A 12703-nucleotide genomic window follows, 5' to 3' on the forward strand; every position below is an offset into this window, starting at 1 on the left:
AATGAGTGACCCCAGTTTTCAAAAGAAGGCTGGCTGACTACCTCAGTAATAAAACAGCTGCAAATCCTCCACCCTTTCCATCTCTGGCCTCTCTGGATTACTCACTTAAAAAAATACCAGAAGTTTGTATAAAAATATTTAGCCTCAAATATGTATTATTGACTTCAGTTGGTCTATCTTATCTTTTCAGTTCACCTCACACATTTTTGTCAGCGGTTTTTGTTGTTGCTGTTGTTTTTCAATACATATTTTTAAGAACAGTTCAAGATCTGTCCTTATTCCCCTCTTCCAAGCAGTCTGCAGCAGATCACAGAGCCTTGGTCTACAGAAAAATGAAAAGACAAATCTAAAAAAAGAAGATTATTCTTAAGGAAGTTGCCAAATTTAATGTGATCAATTGCAATGATGTAACACACAGAGGAATCCTCATTTCAGGAAAACACGTTGCTGTGAGGTTGTCATTACTCAGTAAGCTAGTCGTATCTGTTAGCATTACATCATCTTCCTAACAGGCAGACACGAAATTATAAGCTCAGCCAAGAGAGTTTTTTCTATACTCCTCCCACAAAGTAATGAAATTTCCCCACGTAGATATTTTCACCACTTATCTTTGCTATGTTGTCATTTTATTTCTGAAGCTTGCTACACTTAACTCGTCCTAAAAACAGTTCCATTATCATCAGTGAAAACCGATGATGCCTTAGAACAATGCCAGTCTAGGTTGAAACTACAGGAGACATCACAGGCATGTAACACATCACTTCTTGTTACAACACTCAAACTGCTTTTCCTGGGGAAAAAAAAGATGTCCATACACTCAATTAATTAATAGCTGTTTTCATATATCTTGTTACTTTCCTACCAGCACTATTCCATACCAAATGTCTCAGTCAGAAGCAGTAAAGATAAAAGTTTGCACAACTGAGCAGAGAAGAACAGTAACTTTTATGTTACTGTGTATTACCGTTTCCCTGCAAACAAGGAGATGTCAAGCTTTCAAAACTGAAGCTGCAAACCTGACTTTTCCCAAGTGAAATGCCCTTTATTTTCAGCTTTTAACATGAGAAATATAATATTTAGCGCTTCCAGGAAACTGAATGGTTTTTACACAATAACATCATTGTTTCAAACTTCTCATTCTGTATGCTTCTTCTACTTTCATCATTCACATCATTTTCAATCTCTTTGTATTCAACAGAATCCTCACAGATATATATATATTTTACTCTGCTTTCTCAGATATTTATATTTCTTCATGAAAGGACTAAGCACTCGCCTTTTTTTTTTTTTTTGTGAAAATGTAGTTTAAAAAAGGGTCAAATGCCTTAGAGAAATTTCCTGATTATTCTGTCATTTTTCATGTAGCTTGGAAACTACTTCAAGGAGAAAACATGCAAAATTAACTAGATTTTTTTTTAAAGCAGGATAATAGACTGATGTTACAACAGAAGATCATTATATCTTTCTCAGAAAGCATTTTTGGGATAGAAAATGTGTAGAGATTTGGTTAAATGAAACAAGTGGATGAAATTTCAGTAGCAGTTGGCTTTACTGTGAGACTGCAATTTAGAACAATGGGCTGCCTGTCAACTCCTGCCACTCAGTTGGCTTTAGAAAGTGCCTAGTGCCACCTATTATGAAGGCATCTGAAGGTGATCTTTAACAGCCTATATCAGGGAATGGAAAACAGGCAGTTACATTAGCTGTGATGCATGAGCTGTTAATATATAATCTAACCCTAACAAATTCATAGTCTGAAGGATATTTTGTGCTCATTGTCCCTGCTTTGTCTGCTAAACTCCAGCAATGCTCTAAGTTGCAGTACAACTCGTAAGAACAGCCGAAAGGTCCTGTGCAATCCCACTCACTATCGCTATTTATCATGTCCAAACATTAGTCTGAAACAAACTGAGAACCAGTCTGAAACAAACCAGAACTGCAAGATAGCATTAAGATGAATGTACCACCATGACAGCTTAAGACAGTGGCCATTAAATCTTTACTGCTCAGCACCACTAATGCCCTCAAGCACTCTCCAGAAGATGCTTTAAAAAAAAAAAAACAACACAATATAAATGACAACTCTTTCCTTTTTTTTTTCTGCTTTTTTTTTTTTTTTTTCTCTCCCTCCAGCAATGAAGGAAGGATGCAGCTGGAATCTCTCTACCAAACTCACTACAATCCAGAAGTATCAATGCACTAACGTCCCTTTCTGGAGTAACCCACTGGTACCTCCCATGCTTAGGAGCAGGCTACTGACATTAGAGCCTACGTTGGTAGTATCCAATGCCACCCTCTCAATGCTAAATAAACACACAATTTTGGGGGATGTGTTCCCTGAATTTGTGGGTTTGTTACTAAAGGGAACTTCTAAGAGTGTGCAGGGAGCTGGTCATGTTCAGAGCACACTGCCAAAAGATGGGACTATTTCAACATTGACTCTGAATTAGTAAATGGGATATATGGCTATGAATGCACAAACAAAAGATCACGTGTGTATAAGGAAACACAGAGAAGAACATGAACATCTTAGAAAGCTCTCGGTATAATATGCAAACATGGAACTCTAACTGTGACAGCCATGTCGTCAAGGGTTAACATGAAGCATATCTACAAAACACAGCTTAATTAAACATTGTATTGAATCATGATAATTAGCACATTTTGAAGTAGTATTAAATATAATCCTTAAATATCAACACTTTCAACAACTATTCATGCTCCACAAATTTAGATTAGCCAAGTATATCAGCTTTTCTACTCAGAAACAGACCTTCAATACACCTTATCAGCTAGAGAAAGATGTACGTAGACAATTGCCACAGCAGCTACTCACTTCTCTCTTCACTATGTATGAAGAAGAAATGACGCATTAAAAGAAAACAAAAGCAACCAAAAACAAATACAAAAACACCACAAATCAAAACAAAACAAAACAACCCATATACATTTGAAGTTTTGTACTGTTAAGTCAGTGAAGTACTGAATTAGCAAAAAGAAGTGTTTCTATCCATATTTATTTTTTGCCAACACTGTTACAGTTCATAAACCTAGAATTTAATCACTGGAAAAGCAATTCTACGCAGTATAAAGGATACTCGTAATGGCTAAAAAGGGGTTGTTTCCTTTATGTGCTTTCACTGGGAAAAAAAACAACACCACAATACAATTCATACATGCAGTTAAAATAAACACCTCATTACATAAATTATATCAGTGCAACATGGAATTAACATTCTTAATATTTATATACTCTATACTACATTTATTGAGAGCTTGGCAAAGTTAAAGATCTTTTGTTCTATCTGCTTACATTTAACTATTGCAAGTCATGGAGTATGAACTCCAGAAAGCCCTTCTATCTTCCAAAATGATCGCAACCCTAAGACAAAAAATGTTTTATCATTCGTAATTAAAACAGATCAAGAGAACAATTTGAGTAACTGCATTCACCAGTGGTATTTGCTATGGTATCAACTTACATAGTTTACAAATTTTGTTAGAAGAGAAAAAAAGCACCCTAGCAACAAATATTTCTAAACATGAAAGAACTTTTCTGACTGCCTGCTTCTCTAACGCTCCAGAAAAGGCTTTTTACAGCACAGTAGCAATGGATATAATTGTCTTACCTGAAGTCCAACATTATCTGCTTGTCCTCCTTTAACTAACTGGGAGATAAAGAGGCCACAGCTGAATTCTGCTCCACCTCTCACACTTATTCCAAGTCCTTCAGGATGCAAACGATCCAATCTCACTTCCTTCAGTTTTCTGAAAAAGTGGAAGATACCTGACTGTCCAGCTGCATAACATTTCCTAGTAATAGCATCTCATATGAAAGCTGTGCGTTGTTTTCCTCTTAGAGAATTCAGGCATGGAAAAAGAACAACTTGACTAAAACTTTGATGGATGTATACTTATTAAAACCATAAAGTAGTTTCCATAAGAAAATCACTGCAATCACTGAAGCTGTCAGTGCTTCTAGGGCATCAGAGCGATAAGATTTTTTTTAGTTATTAAATGCAGGAAAAATGAGAAAAGTTTATTTCAACAGGGAAGCATTATTTTTCAACTCCCACACCCTACTTTTACTAGATTAAGCTACTCTGCAAAATGTTTCAGGTAGCTCAAAACTGTTCTTCTACAAAATACAGCAAAGTTTAAAAGAGCATACGTGCCCAGCTCTACACAGATAAACCCTAAGTAAGATACCAGTTATCTTAAAACTCAGTCAGTATTATTGCTTGTATTTATCTGGAGTTAGCTACATTGCTCTGCATTTCCTTACCTTGATCTTTTGGGTGTAAGCTGATCATACTCCACCTGGTGTTTTAATGGAATAAGTGGGCGGATAGCATCAAACAGAGGCAGCCTGCTTGGTTCATTAATCACAAGCTTTAGGTCACCCACGAGCACTGGGAGATTCATAGATCTACAAAAACACAGCAAGAAAAGAGACAGGTGTCATCAACACAAAGCACTATTAAATAACTTGCCGTTGATGTGGCCTCAATATTGGTGTGTCCCTTCAGCCTACTAAGAAAGTTATTTATAAGAATCTTCATTTAACCAAAGCAAAATAACCTCTGAAAAAGCAAACTTTCTGTAAGCAAACAGGAAGAATACCTCCTTCAAAATAACTGAAAACTCCTATCTACTGTCTTTATCTTTTAAGGTCATATACATCACTTTTATAGATGACATCTGTAATTAAACAAAGCTCCTAAAAGAAGATTTTTGGGGCTGTTTGGAATTAACTTTACAGATCATCTACACCTGCCAACCAGATTTTTATTTCCTTACTAGTTAGTGATACTTGTAGATGCAACTAGGCTATATGCTCTTTCCTCTCCTGAACTCAGGAGGCAGATTAATTGTTCAGATCCAGAAAAGCCATGTGACAATCTGCCGTTAGAACAAAGATTTAAGTTTTAAAATTAATTTCAAACCAAAACAGAAATCAAAACTGGAGGGCCATTAACCAGTATACAGGATGTATAGAAGTGAAATCACTGTGAACGTTTAATAAGAGCTAGGCAAAATAGTCCTTGGTTAGTTTAGAAGTGCTTTTCACAAAGAAGAAGAAATTAAATGTTTTGTCCAATAGCAATTGTGTATATTGCTGCCTTGGAATACTTAATAAAGGATTTTTTTTTTAAGTGATACTTCATCAATATATGTTCACAAAGATATTGGAAATTCTGCTCAAGCCATTGCAATTTTGGAAACTGAGGAACAGTTACACTATACGCATTGTTAGTTTTATAACTGCAAGAAGATTTTAAATAATTAAGAGCTACTGATTCAACCTGCTTTCCAAACAACAGGCTTTATGAATGGAGAAGCAATTAGGCAGACCTAAGTGAAACTGAATCAGATATGCAGCTGAATACACCAAAAACCATAGCTCAGTACAAACATCAGATCAAAATGTCTGCATTTCACTCAGCTTAAATGCTATTAAGGTATGAATGGAAACCATCTATCAGAGCCACTCATCTATGATGAGTGGAAAATACATTCTCATCCTCTCTGAGAAACAATGGATGAGATGCTGATCTCATCTGCAGTGACACAGGTCCTAAGAAACCGTGGTTTAAATCAGTTCAGTAAAAGGATTGGTAACCAGCCTATCACCTTACCATTTCTTTCCATCATGTCATGAAAACTCAGAGTTGTTAAACAAGCCAAGCAGATTCTCACCCTAAGATTTTCAGCTTTGGGTAAAGCAGTTCAAAGTAAAACTTAACCTGAGTAGTTTGCAAATATCTTTAAAAAGCAAACTCAACAAAAACCTCGGTAATAAAGAAAAAAGCATCATTTGAAAATAATTATTTTGATAAACATTCTCTTGCTGTCTCCAAAGAGCTGTTCTATCATCCAGGTGCTTCCCTCCCACCACCCACCCTAAATCAACTAAATTCATTTCCAAAACAGCCCAGTCATAAAGTCAAAGTAACTATGAATGACAAAGACATGCCCCTTTAATGTCTGCAGGCTACATTATAGAAGTGCAATATTTCATTAAAAAGCATTCAAAATTACTACTTCCGCTAGTTTTCTAGTGACTTCCAGAAAGAGCACTTAAAGTCTTGACTTTCAAAACATTAGCAAAATTCTACACAAAGATATATAAAGCCAGTTCTTACTGGTGGTACATCCGCAGCACATCATAAAGGTAATCCTTCTCCGCTTCATTGTCAATTAGCAGATTAACCTGAAAATCCAAGGGTGTTACTGTAAATCAGATAAAAGAGCCACAAACTTCAAATGTACAAAACTTCAACAAATTCTTAAATCACAGATCAAAGATTTTAGCAGGGAAAGGATTTTTATTTTTTAAACAAATAAACAAGCTTTTGTTACAAAGTATACTTCACGATGTGAAACTGACAACAAGACTTCTTTTAATTTATTTTTACAACAATTGGATAAAATAGTAAATACTGAAGTCTGCTTGGCTGGGCAATACTCTTAAAATAATAGGATATTAGTCTTACCTGATAATCGCTGTACTGCTGAATAAATGTTTTCAGAAACCTTTTTGGCCATTCATTAATATAGCACATGCTGTCATAGATAAAAACGTTCCACTGAGATAATTATAATCTATGTTCTGTGGTTCCAATCCACTGATTTCAGGCAGTATCTCATTTGTAACATTACATAAACAGCTGCACTACCTTTCCTCTCAGCTCCGGCTCTTAACTGATAGAACTTGCCAGTTATTCTTTCCTCCCCCTGTAATAGTACGTTTACTTAAACCAGTGTCACATTACAGTGCCTCTTCTCAAATGCTTACAGTAAAATAAAGATATATATATATCTCAACAACAACAACAAAAAAACAGAATTCTCATATCAGGAATTCAACTTACACTCTGTGGTGTCAGTGAGACCTTGCAGAGAGAGGTCACAGCACAACAGTTTTACATTTAGACAAGCTTAATATTTAAGAAAACAATTTACATCTGACCTACAGGCTAATATTACTGTGAAGTGTAGACTGAGGACCAATTTGCATAGTTAAAGAAAGGTTCTTGCTTTCTAAGTTTGCAATGCATTATATTATATGCTAAACTAAATACATTCCTCATGTTCCCTTTGTCCCTTTTAGGTCCCCAAAGCCAACAGGTCTCCACATTTTGGTAATTTTCTGTTGCTTATCTGCTGTGGTAGGAGACACTTGAAATATCTAACAGCTAAAAGAATATACACACGGGACAAGACTGACTGAGTCAGTCTTTCCTCCTGGCTTGGAAAGCAACTAGAAGCATCACCACATTTTTCTGCAGTTATTTTGGCTGGTGGACATATTTCCCACCCCTTCCCATGGACCATACTGACATTCTATCATTTCTTCTCACAGAACATCCATCCTTTAACCATTTTATTTGACCTCTACACTTCCCAACCAACAGCAGCAACATCCTCCTCCCTTGACAAAAACCACCACTCAAGTGACTATTTATGTATTCAGAGTGCTACATTTCTCTAATTTTTCTCCTCCTGCCTTCTATTCCACCAGCTGTCACTTCACTGTAGCCTTCTACCTCTCACCATTTTCCTATATTCTGAGCAATTTGGGACAATCTTATTGTAGACATACAGTCTACCTAGGCCCATCAACAACTTCTAACAACAGCTGACTCTAGCTTCATAAACCTGCTAGAGATCACGCCTCCACATATTATGAAAAAAAGAAATCAATGGTGACATTACTTGGACTAGTGAAATATTCTAGTATCTCTCTATTTTTCAATAAAAGTTAACTTTGAAGGCATGGGATGGGTGATTCCGCAGCTTTCAAACCAAGCAGCATCCATTCTACTTGTTTTTCTTATATTAAACTCCTATAAAACCTCTGCTGATTTGTGCACCATGGCCATGGCTTCTGGTTCAACTACACTGTCTCTTTTGGAAATTAACTGACACGTAAAAACTCTAAGTGGTTAAGAGTTCACCCAATGTATTTCTGTGCTGGAGAGATAACAGACAAAGTTTATTTTCACACATAGAAAGGTAATTTGTATGATGAGTGCAGAGGATCTAGTACTCAGTGTTATACAAGTGTATACAAATCCACAAGGTAAACTTGTCTACAAAGATACCAACTATGACCAAGACATGTCTGTATCTTTGCCAAGGTTAACAGACAGACTTCTAATCTCTCTTCAACAAAACAAATTTTTGAAGCTTCTAACTTCTCCATGTTTTTTATTATGTTCTGTCAAAGTAGTGCTAATATTAGGCTCACAGCATATTAGCAGCCTTTATCAAAAATAAAGCAGCAGTCAACATTTTCCTGAAAAGAGGTAACACCTGAGATTAAAACAGACAGTGCAACTGATATAAACTCTCCTGATTGCAAGAGCAGACCAGCTTCAAGAAAGAAGTTATGACAAAGTTTTCCATTATGGTTTCTCTCAGTAGCTGAAGAAATATTTTTCTGCTGGCTATCATAAAGCACAGAGCTGACTGCTGATGACTAATCACATCCACTAATTTCTCTCGCTATCTGTGAAATTGTTACAAGCTTTGGGTTCAAGCATGCTTTTCAGAAGACTGATATAAAGATTCTGTAAGTAAAAGTGAATATTTAGAAATGGATATACTGATTCAGTTTCCTGAATGAGCTTCAACATACGCACCATTTAACTTGAAACGCAAGACAGCAAAGTGAACTGTGTAACATCTGCTGCCCTTTTGAAACATGGCAGAATCTACCAACTTCAAAGTAAATCGGTTCTCAGGAGTCTTAATAAAGTGAAAACGCATCCTTACTGCTTAAAATAAGCACTTTTTGGTGTGAAACAGGTTCAGACTACAATGAGGCACAGCTGCAGCAACAGCCCAATCAGCCAGCTTTTACAGAATAATATCAAGTTCTATTTGAGGCCTTTGAAAGCTATTAAGGAAAACTGAAAAACAGGTCAATGTATTTGCATATGTTATATAATTTGCATTGCTGCTTCATCAATAGGGAGAATTGATTAAAATTACTGTGGAAAAAAAAATCAAATGAAAGTGGCAAATATCTGAGTGGTACGTAATTGGTCATTTTCCTTGTTTTGACAAAGAAAAGTAAGTAGAGTCAAGACATAGAAATCCCCATAGAGGCCACAGCAGCAGGGTAACGCAAACCAATTTAAAGAAGCATTCCAGTATCGTCTTACTCAGAGAAAGGGCTTTCACCTAGACGTGCATCCTACGTACTTGCACCAACACATGCTGGCAATAAGCCTTTCTTACGTTATCAGGGCGGGACTGGGATAACGTATGAATTATTGCAACAGCAGTAAAAGGGAAGAGGTGGAAGAGGTTTAAAGTTCAGAATGGCAGCCATCCGCCTAGCAACCTGAGCCCTTACAGATACCTTGCACAGCCCACTGCTGAGTTACACAGTAATAGATAGCAAAACAGAAAGAACTTGCTGGACAGCTGCAGCCATCGTTACTCAGTATCCAGGTCCTCAATGTCATTGGAATTCTTTTTTTTTTTTTTTTTTTTTTTTTTTGGCAGTCCCTCTACTTCATTCTAACAATTCCTAAATAACAGCTTTAATACCAGATGATATTTCTACAAAATACTTTCTTCCCTTTTCAGGAGCTACCTCAAAGAAACTCCATACCCTAGGAAAGCAAACAAACAAATCCAGCACTCGCTGCTACGAAAAATAAAACCCTCCTAAACGTGCAAATCATTTTTTCTCCTCCTTTCCATTTGGGGTTTCTTCACTCATGCAATTTCGAGCTCCGCTGAGCACTTCTTTGACGGGTACACGATACGAGATGTGCCAGGCAGAGGGAGTCGCTCCATGCATCAAGTGCCTTTGCACATGGCTGCACACGCACAATTGCTCTCCCAAGCACTGAGGAGGAACTGAACTCCTGCACAGCGGCCGCTGCCGTGAGGCACTGCGTGGGCCTGGACTTCAGCACCTGCACCTTTGCCTTCTGCAAACTGGACTGGGTGCTACGTTTCTGATACGGTTTTATTAAAAAGACACAACACTCACTGTATCAAGCCCTGAAAACGCTCATGCATCGGAGAATGGTTTTTGCCTGTGGTGGTTTTGTTTGTTTGCTTACTTGTTTGTGGTTTTTTGTTTGTTCGTTCCCTCTCCCCCCCACTTCAGGGACCCTCTCGCAGCAGGCCGGCACTCGCGTTTCCGTCCCATTGCCGCGCCAAAGCCAAGCTCTCCCTACCCTTCCGCTCTTCTGGCCCACGGGCAGCGTCCGGCCGCCCACCGAGCCGGCAGCCCAGCCCGGAGCCGTGCCCCAGCGCGGCGCTTCGCCTCCCCCGCTCCGCGGAGAGCAGCCGCGCCCCGAGCCCCCGCTGCCCTACCTTGTGCCGGAACTCGCGGGCCACCCTGCGCTCCATGCTGCGCTGCCGCGCGGGGTGCGGGCGCTGCCCGGAGCGGCTGCGTCTTCGAGGCCGCGCCCCGGCGGGGTGGGAGGTGCGCCCGCCGCCGCCTCCAGCAGCCACCGTGCTCGGTACCGGCCGCTGTAAGCGGGTACGTGCGTGTGAGCCGATGGGGCGGCTGCTTAAGGGCAAATCAAAAGAAAGAAAGAGAAAGAAAGGTGAAAAAAAAGACATCCCCTTTCTGCAGGGTGTTCCCTGAGCTCGCACTGACCTGCTGCCTGCGGGCTGAATTTACAGCCGGTTCTCGTGCAGCAGGAGCTCACACCCAGCCATCTCTTCGGTCCTGGTAGGCAGGCATGCCTCTAGCCCTGCTGTTTAGGCGAAGTGCAAGATATAAAATGTAAAGCATGCTAACACGTGGAAGGGAAAATTGCTTCAGTGAATTGTTCTACTGAAATATATATATATATGTTTAGGTAAGCTGGGTGAGTGTGATGTACCATGGTTGGATGTTCAAGTCTGATTTCATTGCCACCAGACTTTTCCATGAAAATAAACACTGGTGCTTACACCTGTAGCATGAAGCGCCTACAGCGTGTGACAGGATAGGAGTCAAGCTCAAAGCACTTGAAAGGGAACCTCTTTCACACTGATCTCTCGTAGGTCACTTTGTCCTGGGCTCCTGCTCCTCCTACTTTCCCTGATCTAGTACTTGATAGTAGAGTCTTCTACAATGAAGGCTAGCAGAAGAGCAGCTGCCCCATGTCCCTGAGCCTCACAGCTGAATGATTTTTATCTCCCTAGCTCTGGAGGGGATGTTATTTACATAGGCACTGGAAGCTTCCCTGCCTCCCCTTCTGCCAGCCGGAACCTGTCGGAATATGTAGAAAGGCATGGCAAAAAAATAAATAAATTCCAAGCAGCCAAATACAAACTGGAATCTGTTATTTTATTTCTGTGTTAAGCGACACCAGCTCCTTTGGAAATTGTTCCTGCCCCTTTGAGAAGACGGCTTTGCTGCGTAGGAATATTTCAGTAGTAGGTACACCAGCCGATTCTCATACAGGTGTCAGGAACAAGAAAGAGGAATGCATTGTAATGCTGTGTACAAAAGCTTTCAGAAAACAAACTTCTCTTAGAAGTACAAGTAGACAAATCACTTGTCTTCTGCCCACGGTAAGCTGCAGTACCACACAGTGCTGAAAAGCCATTCTAACCAAGCATTATACACACCATGAAATAATTTCATCCCTGCATAAGTAAAATAAAATTGTTTTGTATTTGCAAACAGAAGGAAGGAGATGCACAAATTTAAATGACATGCCGTACTTTGTATGTGTCCTTCAAATTTACATTAAACTCTAAGTCATTGATATCTATCAGTCACTATTAGAGGACTGCACAGAAATGGATCTTTCGACAGGTGAAAATTATGTACACTTGAAAGAAATTGACTTTTTAAACTGAATTTTCAGCTGACAAACGATCTATTTCTGTAAAGTCCTTGTGCTCCAAAACAAGTGAGCTTAATAACCAGAAGATTTATGAGATGGTTCTGAATTATCCATTACTTCAAACAGGCCAGATTAAAAGATGGTACAATTATGACTGCGGATTAGCTTTGGTAATGAAATCCTTCATGCTGGAAAATCAAATTATGCCTAAATCAGCTTTAAGCTCCTTCCAGTTATTATTTTTACATGTGGCATTGAGGAAAAATGAATGAAGTGGGCAGCCCATTTGCGAGGCAAAGAAATGCTTTAAAATGTTTGTTGTGTAAACTGACTCCTGTCGCTTTTGATCTACTCTCTCCACCTCCATTAACGTGGTCTGGAATAGAGAAAGCGCACCAAAGCCGAGTGTGCGCTGCGCTCAGAGGAGCGGGGCTCTGCGCTGCGGGCAGTAAACAACTCCAAAACTCTGAGGTTATTTGGAAAAGTATCTTTTCTATCTCCTTTTTCATCTCTCACACACATACTCCCTCTCCAGCTTTTACAGGAGAGAACAGAATCCTCAGTGAAAACATCCCTAGTTTTCCATCATTTCATTAGAAATGAAACACTTGTTGCGGCAAGAAATACAATCCTCAGGGACAAATTACAAAGGCAGAAAAGAGACCTTTTTAATGACTTTCTGTTAACAGACTTCCCAAAGCAGGCAGAAAAGGCCCCTTTTCATCCCAGGCTGTTTCTCACCCGGTGTGGGCAGCTTCTGAAGCTGCTGTTACAGGATACGTGCACCTGAAGAATGACTGGGGGAAAAGCAGCAGCAGATGGGAGAGGGAAAAGCACAGAAAAAAAAAAAAAAAAGGCAACAGAGAGAGGAAGAGGGAAAAGGGGAA

General features: G+C 39.2%; 1 protein-coding gene across 5 annotated transcripts in view; it reads right to left on the reverse strand.

Moving 5' to 3' along the window:
- LOC110401110 (harmonin-like) overlaps positions 1-10494 on the reverse strand; it is a 46520-nt gene extending 36026 nt beyond the window's left edge. For 2 of the 5 annotated variants that reach the window (XM_021401816.1, XM_021401815.1), the window contains exons 1-4: positions 10345-10492; positions 6147-6214; positions 4286-4429; positions 3630-3768 (exon numbers count right to left, since the gene is read on the reverse strand). In XM_021401816.1, coding sequence (XP_021257491.1) covers positions 3630-3768; positions 4286-4429; positions 6147-6214; positions 10345-10380 — 387 coding nt within the window. In that variant the 5' untranslated portion in view covers positions 10381-10492. Of the gene's footprint in view, positions 1-3629; positions 3769-4285; positions 4430-6146; positions 6215-6497; positions 6765-10344 lie in introns of those variants that run through there. The other 3 variants (XM_021401814.1, XM_021401813.1, XM_021401817.1) reach the window with 3 other exon arrangements.

Source organism: Numida meleagris, chromosome 6 (assembly GCF_002078875.1).
Source record: "Numida meleagris isolate 19003 breed g44 Domestic line chromosome 6, NumMel1.0, whole genome shotgun sequence".
NCBI lineage: Eukaryota > Metazoa > Chordata > Aves > Galliformes > Numididae > Numida > Numida meleagris.